General features: G+C 39.1%; 1 protein-coding gene across 1 annotated transcript in view; it reads right to left on the reverse strand.

The window, feature by feature from the left end:
• Positions 1 to 19185, reverse strand: part of LOC122804062 (SH3 domain-binding glutamic acid-rich-like protein 3) — a 70188-nt gene that overhangs the window by 23356 nt on the left and 27647 nt on the right. The window contains exon 2 of the mRNA XM_044073733.1: positions 12267 to 12434. Coding sequence (XP_043929668.1) covers positions 12267 to 12434 — 168 coding nt within the window. The remainder of the gene's footprint in view (positions 1 to 12266; positions 12435 to 19185) is intronic.

A 19185-nucleotide genomic window follows, 5' to 3' on the forward strand; every position in this document is an offset into this window, starting at 1 on the left:
CCTCAGATTATTCTTTATATCCATTGTGGAGTAGTAATATGGGCATAGATCCTTCAGATTATTCCTTAGGTCCATTATGGAGTAGTAGCATAGGCATACATCCCTCAGATTATTCCTTATATCCATTGTGGGGTAGTAGCATGGGCATACATCCCACAAATTATTCATTATATCCATTGTGCAGTAGTAGCATGGACATGCATCCCACAGATTATTCCTTATATCCATTGTGGAGTAATAGCATGGGCATACATTCCACATATTATTCCTTATATCCATTATGGTGTAGTGGCATGGGCATATATCCCACAGATTATTTCTTATATCCATTATGGAGTAGTAGCATGGTCACACATTCCACAAATTATTCCTTATATCCATTATGGAGTAGCACCATGTGCAAACTTCCCACATATTATGCCTTAGATCCATTGTGGAGTAGTAGCATGGGCATACATCCCACATATTATTCCTTATATCCATTATGGTGTAATAACATGGGCATACATCCCTCAGATTATTCCTTATATACATTGTGGAGTAGTAACATGGGCATAGATCCCTCAGATTATTCCTTAGATCCATTGTGGAGTAGTAGCATGGGCAAACATCCCACAGATTATTGCTTAGCTCCATTGTGGAGTAGTGGCATGGGCATACATCCCTCAGATTATTCCTTAGATCCATTATGGAGTAGTAGCATGGGCATACATAGGCTCATAGGTTCATAGGTTCATACTAGGCTATCTGCCCGAGGGCATTTATAAGCCTAGCCCATAGTTTTGTGGCTTACGCCACCCCTTTAGTTTGGAGAAACTATGCCCATTATTTTGCTGTGCCTCTATCGAGCAGTGACACTGAGGTAACCCCTGGGGTGTATCTGCGATCTCCCATCCATTGGTCAAGATTCCTCTTGAACAAGGCCAGCGAGGTGCTCTGCCTCACATAAACCGGGATTTTGTTCCACAGCATAGGGAGTCTTTGGGTGATGAATTTATCCCTCCAGCACGTCCTATTAATAACCGTGTCGAGGTTTAAGTCTCCGCCCTTGTGGCTCTGAGGGATCTAGATTTTTGAGATGAAGCATGTTCATCAAATCTGGGTTTGACATGGCCTTGTATGTCAGGCATAGGTCACCTCTGAGCAAGCGGTAAGCAACTGAATATAACTGGAGTTCTTTCAGTCGGGCAGCATAAGACAGATTTTTGAGACCCTTTATCCTTTTGGTGAGGAACTTTTGTGGCCTCTCCAGCTGCTGCAAGTGTCGGGTCAGATACATTCGAATGGGGCATTGTACTCGATCATTGGTCTGATGAGTGATGAGTATAGGAGACTATGACTTCCCTTGATCTAGATGTGAATCCCTTCATGATAAGGTGGGCAATGTAGAAGGTCTTCCTAACTACTTTTGCAATATGAGTGTCGAATGAAGGCTACTGTCAACCTGGGTTCCCAGGTCCTTAATAACTTCTTCTGTATTCAGGGATTGCCACCTATATGGTAGCTAGGGTAACCTTATTTTTCGAAGGGTATGACTATGCATTTCTTGGCATTTAACTTTAGGCCATGGCTCTGGCACCAGTTATCCGTTTCTGTGAGACCCTTCTGAAGGATATCTGTGTGGGATGTGTTTTCAACTTCTGGCCAGTTTGCAGTCATCTGCAAACTTTGTCAGCCATAACCCTCCTGTGTTTGCTTGTACTTCAGAAAGGTAGATGCCAAACAAGAGTGGGCCCAGGACTGAGCCCTGTGGGACACCACTTGTGACAGGCTTTGAGTCTGACATGGCGCCAGCAACTCTGACCCTGTGGGTTCTGTCACTCAGCCAGTTTGCAACCCATCTTGTAATGTATGGGTTTACATCCCACAGATTATTCCTTATATCCATTATGGTGTAATAACATGTGGATACATCCCTCATATTATTCATCATATCCATTATGCAGGAGTAACATGGGCATACATCCCACAGATTATTCCTTAGATCCATTATGGAGTAGTAGCATGGGCATATATCCCACAGATTATTCCTTATATCCATTATGGTGTAATAACATGAGGATACATCCCTCATATTATTCCTCATATCCATTATGCATGAGTAACATTGGCATTCATCCCACAGATTATTCCTTATATCCATTATGGAGTGTTGAAGAGAAAGAATGTTATTCATGCCACAGGAATTTCCTGAAATGATAAGTTGTGTTGCCACTAGTAGAGAAATTTAACTAAAGGGCAGGAAAAGTGACCAGAAAGGAATAGAGTATGTGCTTAATTTATTGTGAAACATGTAGACTGGTGCTGTTAATGTAAAGAAATGTGACTTGCATGCTGCTGGTTTAGTATGTAGTGCTGCTTCTAATTAAGACGCTATAGTGGAGAGAAGAAGACAGCAGGCAGTGAAGTCCTACTGCATGCATATGTTCATCCATTAGGTGTACTGACATGATGTCTTACAAAAAGAAGCACAGAGCTGAAATATAAAGGTGCCTACTAGGAACTTATTATCGAGTATATGTGGTGGAATAGAGAATATTAAGTGCTATAACTGGTGAACTGTTCATTCCTCTCTTTGTGTGGTGTTCTGTGTCCAGTGCCTATGGTGCAGGTGAGACTCCAGCTATCTATAATAAGGCTGTACGATTGCTCCTTGACCTGCTATACTGCTCCTTGACCTGCTATACTTATCTCATATACTTCCTGATGATCCTACATATTCTGTGTGAAGCAAAGACTGATGCTAAGCTCTACAGGCTTTGAACCATTGTCTTGTGGCTCAAGCATAAATAAAGACATAGTAGTCTTTTCGACATTAAGCTTAGGCTTAATGAACATCATGTCCTTTATCAGTTAGATACCTACCAATACATGTAGCTCCAAATGAATTACAGAGGGAGTCAATCAGTTGCATATCTACCAAAGCATGTGACTCCATATGAATTACAGAAGAAGTCAATCAGTTACATATCTACCAAAACGGGTCTATATTATCGGAATAAAATCTTCAATCTCCAAATACCATATGGTCGACACCATATGGTCGAAGTTTGAAAATTTTGAATTCAAATAAATATAAAACTAAGACAGGTAAACTGTCATTAAGTGTTTTATGCAGGGGGGCAAGCCCCCTGTACCCCCGCACACCCCCGCTACTTAAATATACCAACTCCGAGATCACACTACATTGAAGTAAAGGGAAGAATTCCATACGGCGATTTGCAGTCACTCTTGCGATATTTGCAATTTTTCTCACATTTGGTGTCGCTCAACCGGGATTCGCTCAGCACAGTTTTTGCTCTGCTAATATAGACCCTACCAGAACATGTAACTCCATATGAGTTACAGAAGGAGTCAATCAGTTACATAGCTGCCAAAACATGTAACTCCATATGAATTACAGAAGTAACTCCATGTGAATTACAGAATGAGTAAATTCTGGATACATTATGGGTGCTGAGAAGAACACTTTTAGCTAAATCAAATACTGAAACAATACTAAGTTCATGAACTTTACTTGTACCCTGACCTAGGAATGGGGTCCTTTCCCATCATGGTATTAGAAACCCCAAAGACTTGATGAAATGAAACCCAGAGATCTCTTGTAGAAAGGGTATGCATCTTTGTAGAGAGATCTCTTCTGCAAAAACTCAGATGTGTGTTCTTTCTTGGATGGTTAACAGGCTGTATATCCTGGTCTGTTTGTCCATCTGTACAGCTTCTTCATCTCAGGAATATAAATGACTTACTATGTTCTTTGCAGCTAAGCATGTATTTCTAAGGTTTGTTCTACTGCCATTACAAGCTCTGGGGACATTTCAATATTCATTGTGAGCCTTTTTCTAGATACTAGTCTGTGTTTCATTCTCTTGATTACTGTGAACTCATCTCTAGTTTGAATGGTTTTGGCCTTTTCCTAGAACTACTTGTTACTGACTGCTTTAATGCACTGAGACTGGTTATTCTTCAAAATGTCTCTTCTTTTCTGACTCTTAAGGCCTTCCCCTTTTCTTTAAAGGAAGCACTGGTCACTCTGAGCTTCTACTTTAGTTTAGTATTATCTTGAGCATTACTGTCCATTCTCCAAGCTACAAGTTATTGATATGGCATTGTATGCGCATTTTTATTCCATTTTAAAGAAACTCACAGTTCATGATTGAGTTCATTCTGGATTTTGCACTAGTCATTGCACTGAAACTTCTTTCACTAGCCTAATGGATGATTTCCTCTTCACCTCCTTGGCCTCTGTTCAGCAGTTAACATGGATAGTGCATCGGAATTCTGGAATACTGTCAGACTTACCATCCCTACTATAACTCTGGATGGATGCAAAGGATTGTGTATGCCATTACTTCTTTATCTTCTTACACTGTTCCTTCCAGACTCCTACAGGAATCCATTATGGCTGAATTTCTGTTTTCTGTGTGCAGGCTTCCCTTTGGAGAACTCATTCAAGTGAGAAAGCTTCATCATCACTGCTGTACAGATGATGCACATTTGTATCTGACCTTACTACATGAACATAGGTCTGTTGTAAATTTCTTTACTGATGACATGAAATTCACCTAGTCCTGGATGAGTCATAAGTGACTGAAATTCCAACTTCAAATACAGTGGCACTAATGGTACATGTCACTTTGAGGAACTTGTAGATATCTGGTCCAGAATTCCTGTATCATTTATGGTTAGGATAGGCTTGACTTTTGGAATAAGATGAATGATCCTGGTATTTTTCTTGAAGACAGATTGACACTTTGAGACCAGGAGTCAGCTGTAATTAAGGTATTGTAACCAAGGGCATCAAGGCCTCTGCTCTTTTACTAACCTGTGGAATGCTGAGATAGCTGCAGACCTTATGTTCTATAGGTGCATGACTCATTATTGTGACATATGTTTGGTGGCGATCTTCTGCTAGATTCCTGTGTACCGTATTAAAGTGTGTATAAGTCTGTTTCTAATGACTGCTTTGATGTACTGCACATCATATGCAAGGAGACCCTTCCATTTCTTTACAGCACATACAGATGCTATCACTACTGAAGTCCTAACCCAGCTAAAATTCTGCTATGAAATCAGCCCTCTTCTGTCACCCACAGCAAGACTCACTATAGCTTAAAGAATTATATTGCCAAAACCGGAATATGGTCTTCCTTTTCTGGTGCTGCATTCATCTCAGAATACAAATAAAATTCATACAGCAGATCCTCTTATGCATTACTGCAAAATGCTTGAAAACAGAAATTGGTTATCTATGCCTAACAGGATAATACTTCTCCCAAGTGCTCTTAACTTCAAAACACTAAAGCACTGTTACTGCATCCACGTAAATGCAAAATTAGTATCCAGGAAAGCAGATATCATCTCAGAAGCTCCCAAGGCATTGGAATTAGCCTGATCCACCCTTCATTTAAAGCTACTGTTGGATAAAAAGCCATCGCTAGACTGGGACCCTGCACCTGGAACCACTTGACTACTGACAAAAAAATCAAGAGACCACTTATCAGTTTACGAAAGCAATGAAAGCCCACCTTCAGACAGAATCTAAATGCTGTCTGTTACCATTGTACATACAACAGACTAGGCCGAAGTACTGAAATGCATTGCCTTTGTTTATATTATGAATATCTATTTGTAATTATTGTGTACTGTACTGTACTTTACTGTCTTCTTAATAATTTCTTTTCTCATCACTGAAACTATGTATGACAAATTATGTACTTCTTGTGTATGTAGAGCTTGATAATCCATACATTGATCCCGTGCTAAAAAAACAAAAAAAAAAAAACACTGTATTTGTGCTCATGGAGCTCAGGTTATTGCTAACAAGAGTCAACAGACCATTTCACCTACCCAGTTAACAAATAATAACTAACTAAATTAGTTAATAAATGCATTTAATAGGCAAATGTTTTCATATATAAACCTTGACTGGAAGTATGTGTGTATGTGTTTGTGTGCATGTGCATTTGCAGGGGTGAGTGCATATGTGTGTTTCTGTTTGTGTTTGTGTGTGTGTGTGTGTGTGTGTGTGTGTGTGTGTGTGCCCGTGATTTTTTTTTAATGAGTGATTGAAAGTATGGTGTGTTGAGTGACTGCAGTTTTGCAGTGTTTGCATATTGAAGTCTGTCTGGACAAATGCATGCAGCAGTGATTAGTTTCTTGTAGTGGTTATCTGAATAGGTACTACTTGTAGTGTGTGTTAAATAGTGACATGTATGGGCAGGTAGCAGGTGCGGTTTATGCCAGAATGTATTCATTTCATGTATATCAGATACATTTGCTGTGGGAGATATGAAGGGTGTGAGAGATGGGTTTAGATGGTTGTTCTGTATGAGATATGTGTTTGTGTAAATCAGTGTTTAGAGCAGCACTTATACCATGGCAATTGCCACCCCAGAGTTGGCTATATAACTTTTTGGGGGTATACAGGACTTGTCTCCCTGACAAGATTGTGTGGAAGGAATATTAAAGTGATGGGGAAACAACTCTCCTAAAAGAAACACAATTTAAATATTGTAAATTATACTTTCAATGATTTTTCATAGTTCAGCAAGTCTTATCATCAGTTGTGTTTGGTACCATTTAATTATGCATAGTAAGTCTCGGTCACTTGCAGTAGATAGAGACACACAGTATTGTTTGTGCACTGTAGAATACTCTTTAATTATGCATAGTCTGTCTCAGTCACTTGTAGTAGATAGAGACACACAGTAATGTTTATGCACTGTAGAATACCCTTTAATTATGCATAGTCAGTCTAGGTCACTTGTAGTAGATAGAGACACACAGTACTGTTTGTGCACTGTAGAATACCCTTTAATTATGCATAGAGAGTCTCAGTCACTTGTAGTAGATAGAGACACACAGTACTCTTTGTGCACTGTAGAATACCCTGTAATTATGCATAGTGAGTCTCAGTCACTTGCAGTAGATAGAGACACACAGTACTGTTTGTGCACTGTAGAATACCCTTTAATTATGCATAGTGAGTCTCAGTCACTTGTAGTAGATAGAGACACACAGTAATGTTTATGCACTGTAGAATACCCTTCAATTATGCATGGTCTGTCTCGGTCACTTGTAGTAGATAGAGACACACAGTACTGTTTGTGCACTGTAGAATACCCTTTAATTATGCATAGTGAGTCGTCTCAGTCACATGTAGTAGATAAAGACACACAGTATTGTTTGTGCACTGTAGAATACCCTTTAATTATGCATAGTAAGTCTCGGTCACTTGCAGTAGACAGAGACACACAGTACTGTTTGTGCACTGTAGAATACCCTTTAATTATGCATAGTCAGTCTAGGTCACTTGTAGTAGATAGAGACACACAGTACTATTTGTGTACTGTAGAATACCCGTTAATTATGCATAGTGAGTCTCAGTCACTTGTAGTAGATAGAGACACACAGTACTGTTTGTGTACTGTAGAATACCCTTTAATTATGCATAGTAAGTCTCAGTCACTTGCAGTAGATAGAGACACACAGTACTGTTTGTGCACTGTAGAATACCCTTTAATTATGCATAGTCAGTCTAGGTCACTTGTAGTAGATAGAGACACACAGTACTGTTTGTGTACTGTAGAATACCCTTTAATTATGCATAGTGAGTCTCAGTCACTTGTAGTAGATAGAGACACACAGTACTGTTTGTGTACTGTAGAATACCCTTTAATTATGCATAGTCTGTCTCGGTCACTTGCAGTAGATAGAGACACACAGTACTGTTTGTGCACTGTAGAATACCCTTTAATTATGCATAGTGAGTCTCAGTCACTTGTAGTAGATAGAGACACACAGTATTGTTTCTGCACTGTAGAATACCCTTTAATTATGCATAGTCTGTCTCTGTCACTTGCAGTAGATAGAGACACACAGTACTGTTTGTGTACTGTAGAATATCCTTTAATTATGCATATTGAGTCTAAGTCACTTGTAGTAGATAGAGAAACACAGTATTGTTTGTGCACTGTAGAATACCCTTTAATTATGCATAGTGAGTCTAAGTCACTTGTAGTAGATAGAGAAACACAGTATTGTTTGCGTACTGTAGAATACCCTTTAATTAGGCATAGTGAGTCTCAGTCACTTGTAGTAGATAGAGACACACAGTACTGTTGCTGTACTGTAGAATACCCTTTAATTATGCATAGTCTGTCTCAGTCACTTGCAGTAGATAGAGACACACAGTACTGTTTGTGCACTGTAGAATACCCTTTAATTATGCATAGTTAGTCTAGGTCACTTGTAGTAGATAGAGACAAACAGTACTGTTTGTGCACTGTAGAATACCCTTTAATTATGCATAGTGAGTCTCAGTCACTTGCAGTAGATAGAGATACACAGTACTGTTTGTGCACTGTAGAATACCCTTTAATTATGCATAGTGAGTCTCAGTCACTTGTAGTAGATAGAGACACACAGTACTGTTTGTGTACTGTAGAATACCCTTTAATAATGCATAGTGAGTCTCAGTCACTTGTAGTAGATAGAGACACACAGTACTGTTTGTGTACTGTAGAATACCCTTTAATTATGCATAGTGAGTCTCGGTCACTTGTAGTAGATAGAGACACACAGTACTGTTTGTGTACTGTAGAATACCCTTTAATTATGCATAGTGAGTCTCAGTCACTTGTAGTAGATAGAGACACACAGTACTGTTTGTGCACTGTAGAATACCCTTTAATTATGCATAGTGAGTCTCAGTCACTTGCAGTAGATAGAGACACACAGTACTGTTTGTGCACTGTAGAATACCCTTTAATTATGCAGTCACTTGTAGTAGATAGAGACACACAGTACTGTTTGTGCACTGTAGAATATCCTTTATTTATGCATAATGAGTCTAAGTCACTTGTAGTAGATAGAGACACACAGTATTGTTTGCGTACTGTAGAATACCCTTTAATTATGCATAGTCAGTCTCGGTCACTTGCAGTAGATAGAGACACACAGTACTGTTTGTGCACTGTAGAATACCCTTTAATTATGCATAGTGAGTCATCTCAGTTACTTGTAGTAGATAGAGATACACAGTATTGTTTGTGCACTGTAGAATACCCTTTAATTATGCATAGTAAGTCTCGGTCACTTGCAGTAGATAGAGACACACAGTACTGTTTGTGCACTGTAGAATACCCTTTAATTATGCATAGTGAGTCTCAGTCATTTGTAGTAGATAGAAACACACAGTATTGTTTGTGTACTGTAGAATACCCTTTAATTATGCATAGTCTGTCTCGGTCACTTGTAGTAGATAGAGACACACAGTACTGTTTGTGCACTGTAGAATTCCCTTTAATTATGCATAGTGAGTCTCAGTCACTTGTAGTAGATAGAGACACACAGTACTGTTTGTGTACTGTAGAATACCCTTTAATTATACATAGTCTGTCTCAGTCACTTGCAGTAGATAGAGACACACAGTAATGTTTGTGCACTGTAGAATACCCTTTAATTATGCATAGTCAGTCTAGGTCACTTGTAGCAGATAGAGACACACAGTACTGTTTGTGCACTGTAGAATACCCTTTAATTATGCAGTGAGTCTCAGTCACTTGTAGTAGATAGAGACACACAGTACTCTTTGTGCACTGTAGAATACCCTTTAATTATGCATAGTGAGTCTCAGTCACTTGTAGTCGATAGAGTCACACAGTACTGTTTGTGCACTGTAGCATACCCTTTAGTTATGCATAGTGAGTTTCAGTCAGTTGCAGTAGATAGAGAGACACAGTACTGCTTGTGCACTGTAGGAGTGGTATTTAGTGTGTTTTTCTTTATTCATCATTGTTTCTTCACAGTATTTCATTATTGTGTAGGAGCCATTGACTCCTACTGACATTCTGAACCATAGACTTTCTGTCTCTGTGCAGGGAATGCAATTTTATCATGTCTTGATTTTTGGAAGCCTCCATCTCCTCTCCTCAATCTGTTGCTAATTGTATGTCTTTGTTGGTCCTCAATTGCTGATTTTGCCACTTATGTTTTGATGCTCATCCATTCTGCTACACACAAATTCACTATGTCATTTTTCAGCAGGTGCCAGTGATTGATAGGGCAGTAAGATCATAAATGAGCAAGTGTTTCTAAATGATTGGCTACTTTAAGGATTTGAGAGAAAAAGGCAACATAGGATTACTCCACTTTGGCATTCTTGAGGGTTTACACCAGTGCCAATGACATGGTACAACAAGTCTTTACCCATTCACGGATGATAAACAACTGCTTACATCTAATGGCATGGGTTGGTAAGAAACTGTATATAATCCAAACAAGAGAAAATCCCAGAACATTTAGACTGTCTTTGGTGGCCATCAGAAGAATTTTTCATCAGCCTGACTGATGTGTTGAGCAAGAAAGGTAGAGCTCCTTGGTGTCATAAATGTAGCGCACAAGGCAGCATGTCTAACTTTTGCTTCTTCTAACATTAGGTATTTGTGCCACTTTGATGGCATAGAGGAGATAAAGCCCTAACTAATGGCTAGGTGACCTGGGTTCAATTAGCAGCTTGGGTGACTGATGGAGCCACAGAAAAGGATGGGCATGCCCATTCTGGGGGGAGGGTCCAAGGCCCGGTGAGTGTCCTTAGAATGATCTCTGGTAGAGACTGGGATGTCATGCAAAAAAGGCATGGTCAAAGAGGAGGGGGCATGGCTGAGCTGCTGCAGAGGGTGGGTTTGAAGGGAGGAAGTAATGGTAAGGTTATGTTAAGGTTAGGATGAAATTGAAAAAAAAAAACAGCTGAATAGTTGGGCAGCATCAACCCTCCAGGATGTCCTTAGGATCCTTGCTGGTCTTTGCTGAGGTACAGGTTTTGGGCCAGGGGATAGGAGTGCCAGTAGACACAGTGAAGGATGTGGGGCACTGGGATGGCTGCCGTAAATGAAGGAAGAGAGAAAAAAGAGAGAAAAAAACTGGGTATCTTTGGTTTCCTTTTCTTATGATACTGTACCACTTCTACAAGGATTAGACTTATAGCTTCACATATTATTTGGAAAGGTGTTCATCTTTAAGGGTGGATACTTTCTGCCTAATGTCATGTCTAACTTGACATACTTCAGGATCACAGTTACTAGTAGTATGGTGGTTGCCTTGAGATCATATCATGGTCTTCCTTTCAACTTCATCTTCAGTGTTCGCTATCCCAAGATATTCTCCAGTGAGTTTAAGGATGCAGCAGTGGTAAGGGGAAGCATGCTATACTTGTTTCTGGTGATAAACAAACCTTTCCTCTAATGCTTGGCACTATCTGGTACTTCTAACCACTAATCTCCAGGTAAATCTTTTGGTCACCATGTGCTGAGTGCTCATTTCCAGCTTTGCCAAGCATGTTCACAGTGGCTTGCCTACAAGTACTAGTGTCAATGAGGTGACCACATGGAAATCGTGCATGCACAGGCTTAGTACTCAGTACTTTTAGAAACAGTGTGATGAAGGCAGAGAACATGACTGGACAGAGTGTGGCAGCTGACTGGAGAAGAATGCTATTACTATGGTGGGCAGGGAGTTTCATAGGGTAGAAAAATAATTACAAACATCAAATGCTACACTTCAGTACTGACAGATTAGTGAAATGGATGCACTGAAACTAAAGTAGGGATCAAAATGTGCGGACTGAAACAGGTTGTGGTTAAATGGGTGGCGATGAACCGACAAACACGCTCCTTTCCTCCATTTTATATTGTTTGCTTGGCATTTTTTATTTCTGAAGTCATATAAATTATAAAGTGGTGAAAAATAAAGGAAGCCAACTAATGTGTAAGCATTTTAGTTTATACACTTTTCCCATAAGACTAACTGTGCTGTCACATTCAGTTCAATGTGAACTCAGGTTGAAGAAAGAGACATTTAACTCATTAGGAAGCAGATAACGTGCATGAATGCATACTGTCTCATTAAAAGACAATTGGGAAGAAAAAAAAAGACCTAATGTAAAACAAACTAAGATATTCTAAATCAGTTTGCAATAAAGGTGTTGATAACTTATTCTAAATCTTTTGGTAGTGCTGCGTGTTCCTTATATATTTTTTTTGAGAGAGAGATTTCTTTATTGCTCTTCCATTTACCTTGTGAATAAGATTGGCTTGTCCTTTTTTGGTGCTTATGGATTCTTTTCCCATGTGTTTGAATTTCCAATAGTTCTTTCTTTTTTAAGTTTCTGTATCTTGTAGTTCCAATGCCTTCTCAAGCATCCCCTGCAACTTCATTAAGTGAGAATGTAAACAAAAGTGATTTCAGTAAATCCTTTTACTTACCCCACAGTGGTCTTTTCCATTAAATATCTGTGGTGGGCAGGCGGTTGGGTTCTTGGTTTTCTCCCTCATTTCTGCCTTATAGTTCTCATTGATAGCCAGATCAAGGAGCTCAAATGGGATTTTCTGAGAGTCCAGAATCAGTAGCATCTCTTGCTGGTGTTGCTTTGTCTGTTGTGGAAAAAACAACAGCACTTTCTTAATATGTGGCTATCTTAGAACGCGCAATTTATTTCATGCACGTTTTTCTGGATTATTTCTGCATTTACTTATTTACTTTATTTAAGAGAAGAAGCACTGATGAATAAAGTAATTTGAACAAAGTTTCTATGAAAGCAAATTCAGTGAATATATTATTTGGTGAATTTTTCTTTGTATTTGGGGTCATTATAAGATTAAATAATGTAATGCTTAATTTTTCTGAGATATATTTGGTCAAGGATGCTTGAAGTTACCACGTGCACATAAAATGTATGCACATGCGCACACGCACGCGTGCATACACACACACACACACACACACACACACACACACACACACACACACACACACACACACACACACACACACACACAAACACACACACACATATTTATTTATGGTGGTTCTCACCAATAGACTGTATGAAGGGCTATTTCATTCAATGTTTGTCATCTGTGTGATAAAAAGTGAAAAATTAAATTAAATTAAATTAAACCTAAGTTATTAAAGATACTGGTCAAACATTTTCTGTTTAAAACACAGATACTGCCTTGTTTCGGTGAAGCTTAAGCCTTTTTGATTTGTTTGGTGAAATAAAGCTGTCTAGAATTACAACATATGGAAGTTGCTTGATCTTCTACACTGATTGATAAAATAGGCATAAACCTCAGCTTGAATGAGTAAATATCTGCTCCCGGTCACTGAACTGTTCAGTCTGTAGTTACCAAAGGTGTACCTGCCAATAGTCCTTGTGCTGTGTCTTATTGCCAAGAGATCTACTGTGGAACTATTCCTACAGGTAACTGCAGCTGCTGCTGGTACCCGCAGTAGTGGTGCTGCGGTAGCGTTGTCACCTCACAGCAAGATGTTGTCATGTTCGATTCTCAGCTAGAGCGTCTTCTGTGTGGAGGCATGTGTGAATGGGCGTGCCTTCGATTAAGGTTGTGCAGCAGGGCTGGTAACTCGGCACGTAAAAATCCACTACCAAACATTAACGTACCGGAGTTCTGCTGTGGCGACCCCTAACCGGGATAAGCCAAAAGACACAACAACTGCAGCTGCTGCTGCTGATGGAATAGTATTGGTTGTGAAATCCAATACAGGTGCTAACCTGGAAGGAAGACTTAGAGCCTTATATTGTAGTGTTCAAGTGTAGCACCATCCAGGATGGCTGGGACTGAACTGCCTGGGCCTAGACTCAGAGAGCTATACTTGTAAGGAAACAATGATAGCTACATTGGTCACTGATATATTTATACAGGCATTGCCTGTTCTAATTAAAAAAATGGGTGTGTTGTTACTGTGACAGAGAAAATATCTTGCAATGAAAATTTATAAATAGCAGAGTCACTTGTTAAAAAATAAAAATAAGGCAACTACATATATAATTTTTAAGTGTGGAAAAAATGCACCATATTGCCAAATTTTGTAATGTTGACACTAATAGTAAACATGCTTAAAAACCTATGAATGATATAGAGTCTTTGGAGTGTGATAAGATGTCTGTCAGAACAGTTAAAACTGCAATCTGTTACTTTGCAATTGCTAAATTTAAATGTGCTGTGCTAGTGAGGGAGGCAACTGCAGGTGGTATTACACTCTAATATTATGGTTACTCTTGTAAAGGGCAATATATTCTAGGCAGATCACTGATAAAAAAGTAGGTGGAAGTTGTGGACATCTGTATCTCTCTCTCTCAAACATACACACACACACACACACACACACACACACACACACACACACACACACACACACACACATATATATATATATATATATATATATATATATATATATATATACACACACACCCCCATTGTCCAGGTGGAGAACCAAGGTGCTACATCCTATAGCGGTTGTATACTACTGCACTTAACTCATGAAGTAATACTTGGGAAGGATATCCCACACTTTAAGAGCTGTAGAAACAGTAGCAAGGTGATAATCTTTTGATAAACCACACCTTCAATCTAAAGGAGTAGAATCTCAGAGTAAATAGCTCATAAATGCAGCATTCCCATGTCTTATTCAGAGGAAAAAGAACTGTTCACAGTTGTGAACATCAGTAAGTTTAAGTAACCCTTGTTCCTGTACTAGAAGCGGAAGAGTGAGAACAATCTGTTTCACAAAAAACTAATAGAAAAGAGATATCCTTCATAGCTGACCTTCAGGTGAGTTAGCTAAACTTAAAAAGTAACAGTGGGAGGATGACATTTGGAGTAGAAATGGAGAGAATATAACTAGGGTTTTGGGAGAGGAACATATCATAAATCTCTATTTCTTATCTCCACATTGACTTACAGAATGATTTGCTATACAGATTGATTGACTGAGGAAATGAAAAAGATGGGTGTGAGTTGCTGGTTCCCAGATCCTTCAGAATGTAATCATGAAAATAGTTTGTTGCCTTTTATGGGGCGGGAGGAGGGTATCTTGGTATGCATTGCCTTTTGAGAAGATTGCCATAGTATTACTGAACCAATAATTATGTCCACTAATGGATATTACGATATACTGGTAATCCTGGACTATGCCACTAAATATTCTGAATCAGTCTTGTTCCACAAGGCTATTGTCAAAGCTATAGCTATAGCTATACCAAAGGAGATACTTAACGATTGACCTTACTTATGTCCAAAATTATGCACCATTTATTCTAATGTTTTAAAGCAAAACAACTCAGAACTTCAGTGTATCACCCCCATCCTAACGGACTGATGTAGCATTCAACAGGAATTTTAAGTCCATGTTAATGAAGATCATTGAGGATGATGGGAGGAACTGAGACCAGCCGAGAACAACTCCTACCTTACATCCTGTTATCCATCTGAAAAGTTCCACAGGCATCAAAAGGGTTTAGATATTTTTAGATGTCTGTATGACAGACACCCCGGGGAATTGTTGGACATCACAGAAAATATGTGGAAAGAGAAATATACTGGAACATAATATTAGCCTTGAAATACCCATAGTCCAGAAGCATATGGAAAGGACACAAGCTACCCAATAAGGGACTGACCATGAAAATGATAGAAATAGAGAATTTCAGGCCAGTGACTAAGTGTTAGACTTAATTAACTTTGCCAGAAGCAAGTTTTTATGCAGGTGGGGGGGACCCTTTGAGGCTAGAGAGAAAAATCTCCTCATTGAAGTCCTTTAAGCAACAGCTAAAATCCCACCTACTCAACTCCTGGCTCTGTAAATGCTCTTCATCTGAATAATCTCTACCATATCTACAACTACCTCCCTACCCTGCCCTGCCTATATTTATCTCCTCTATTGAAAGAAAGTGTGAATTTGTAAATAATGTCAAATAACTAATTACCATTACTCAGTTTTTGTAACTGGAAATGTAGTAGTGTCTCCACTATAGAGCATTACCGTGTTCATCTTTATAATAACCATTCTTGTGGTGCTGCAGTAGCGTTGTCGCCTCACAATAAGATGCTGTCCAGTTCGATTCTCAGCTAGAGCGTCTTCTGCATGGAGACATGCGTGAATGGGCGTACCTTCATTAAAGGTTGTGTGTCAGGCCTGGCAAGCCGGTACGTAAAAATCAACTGCCAATCATTAGCGGACCGGAGTTCCGCTGTGGCGACCCCTAACCGGGAAAAGCCGAAAGACACAAACATGTTTCTTTTATAAAACTCTACTGTTCTTATTGTTAAATTGGAGTCTTTCTCCCTGGGCATCTGCTGAAAATTGCTGTTGTGTCCAGTCAGATTTTCCCAATAAACAAAAGCAATAAATAAATAAATTAATCACATGATATAAACTACAAAGTCAGATAGATTGGAAGGACATGCCCTGAAGTAATATATTGTGAATGTGTTGAAGCCTTGGAGAGAAGTTCAGATGAGATGGTAAGTCTAATAGCTGAAGTCAGAGAACTTGATAAAAACAGACTATTCTTGTCTATCCCACAAGTTCTTGCAGATGATACATTATCAAAACTCCAAGAACAGGACATGCAGGAGTTCCAGTTATGTAACTAAGAAATAGAAATGCCTGGTACAACCACCTTACTCAAACCTCATATACAAGTCAACATGGAGAGAAGGTTAATTTGAATGGAAGTGCTTTGCCAGAATGTGGACACTGGGATCCCTGTGATATTACTTGCTATGAAGAGCATTTATTCTTGTTACTGACCATGGTCCCTTGCATTGACTCCATCAGCAAACAATGTTAAGTTGTGCAACTGAGTCTTTTCCTTACAGGCCTTTAAGTTCAGAGTTCAGCATCAGCCTGGTGCCAGTCACCGCAATCAGTGCGGTCTGCCCAGAGCATACAGACCATGCAATAGCACTGAAACTGGTGGTTTCAAGCTGCGGGAGTCAATCAAGTGTATCATAGCATGATGGTTCTCACAAAGATAGTGTATGAAAGGCTGTTTGGATACATTGTGTTGGTGTTCTCTGCTGAATTTGTGCATATGGGATGCATACTCCTTTAAAAAAACTCGAAGAAATACTTGCAGTCACACAGAATGTCAGTGATAGATGTATATAAAGCAGTGTTTGGGTAACTCCAATCACATATCAAAGAGATCCACAGAAGTATGGAATTGTGAGGAGAGAAATGGGCACCCAGAATATTGGTTCTTTAGAAGAGACATTTTACAAAGGAATGGAAGACTTAGTGTGTTATTGCCAGAAGGTAGACCATAACTAGAAATGTTATGGTGACTTTATTTTCATTCAGCATTTGAGTTGTTAACGGTCTTTTTAAATGTTTTCTGTTTAGATCACAAATATTGCTTTCTTTTGGTAAAGTTAGTCATATTGCTTCCTGTTCTGTAAAATAAAACTATTTTAGAAAGAAAACTTGTGTGTCAACTACTTAATCTTCCACACTCTATATATCTGTCTGTCTCTCTATAGGTTTATCTATCTATCTATCTATCTATCTATCTATCTATCTATCTATCTATCTATCTATCTATCTATCTACCTGTCGATCTATCTGTCTATCTATATGTGTGTGTATAACAAAAAGCCCAGTCCTCTATAAAAAAAGAAAGAAAGGAGGAAAGAAAACAGAATTGATTCAAAAGATTAAGTTACAGTTTGCCAAACGTATTTGCTAAGGTGTAGTGCTAGCACTAAATTACACTGTAAGCAATGATTCACAAAAATGAGTCTAGTCTTTTCTCCACGCTGCAGTAAACCACAACATATTTATATTGCCATCATCCTAGAAACTTGAGAAGGTGTTTATATCTGGAAGAGCCTCGTCTCCACTGATGCTTAAGAGTATGACTGGCTAACTGTTAATATGAATGCAGGTCTTCCTTACCAGAATAGATCTCCTAAAAGACTGCCACATGTTGATATTTGTTTTAATATAGGTTCAAAAGTGTGTTATGTGGTTATATAAGAAATATAGCTTTCTTGTACAGTAGAGCAATGGTAACAGCAGGTGTTGAAGGACATACAGGTACAGTAACAGGTGATTGCAGTCAGGGTTCAATACTGTAGGTAGATTAGTACTGCTTAAAATACTGGACATCTACTCAGCCAACTCTAGGTAAGAAGATAAAAATGCATCAGTGGTCAGTAGCTGAGCCTCCCGATTGTGATTTGAAGTCTAATGGCGAGAACACTGAAGCAGCAATAGAATGGGCATCTGCACAGTCTAATGAACCTGCTAATAAATGTTCATTTGCACTGTCTATAGTTTAGAAGATTGACTGGGGCACTTAATTCCTCCTTTTTTACTGTCCTCATCCTAACCCTTCCTCCTTTTTTATTGTATGACCAAATATATTTAAATAAAACTGAGGTTTAAAAATATGTAAATACAGTTTTATTTCATCAGATCATGCCTTAGCCATTATATTCCAGTTGTCATTCATGCAGCAAGAAAATATGGGCGTGAATTAATTCTGAGTTTTTATTTAAGCCATGAGGCAGGGATATTTTACTTTGGTAGTTCGCACAGAGGACTAAAGCTCTGAGCTTTTTGAGATACTGAGTTTCTTCTTGTGTCCAGGGTACAGTGTTTGATTACTTCTACCTGTCTCACTAGTCTCATATGCAAAGCCATGAAAAGAATTATAATGGAAATGATCAATAATGACACATGAAATCTCCAGACACTGGATCCAACCTGATTTAGTTTCATCAAGGGCAGGTCATGCCTACTCAACTTGGTGGACTTCTTTGAGAAGGTCAGCACAGCATTGGATGAGGGCAAAATGTCTCACACTGCTTACCTTGACCTGGCCAAGGCATTTGACACAATACCCCATTCAGGCGTTGTTGACAAACTTAAGATATTAGATGCAAACCCTTATGTCATTCAGTGGATATCCATCTGACTCACAGACAGGACCCATTAAGTTAGAATTGGGGAGTCCACCTCTACAAAGAGGCCAGTCACAAATGGAGTCCCTTAGAGATCATTCCTGGGACTGCTGCTTTTTGGCATTTACTTTTCTGAATTCAAGGCCAATGTCAATGACCTCTGGCTGACTAAATCTGCAGATGATTGTAAATTAGAAGCTGTCATTGAATCGCCCACTGACACAAATGCTCTCCAGAAAGGGTTGACACAGACAAATAAGTGGTGGCAGAGCCATGAATTAAAATTAAATGCCAAGAAATTCATAACAGTATCCTTCAGGAAGTCATCCACCCCTGCTAACATATTGACAACACACCCCTAAGAGCTGACCAAGTAGTCAGGGACTTAGGGATGCACACATAGACAGTA

This window comes from Protopterus annectens, chromosome 1.part1 (genome assembly GCF_019279795.1).
Source record: "Protopterus annectens isolate FY-2018-M chromosome 1.part1, PAN1.0, whole genome shotgun sequence".
Taxonomy (NCBI): domain Eukaryota; kingdom Metazoa; phylum Chordata; order Ceratodontiformes; family Protopteridae; genus Protopterus; species Protopterus annectens.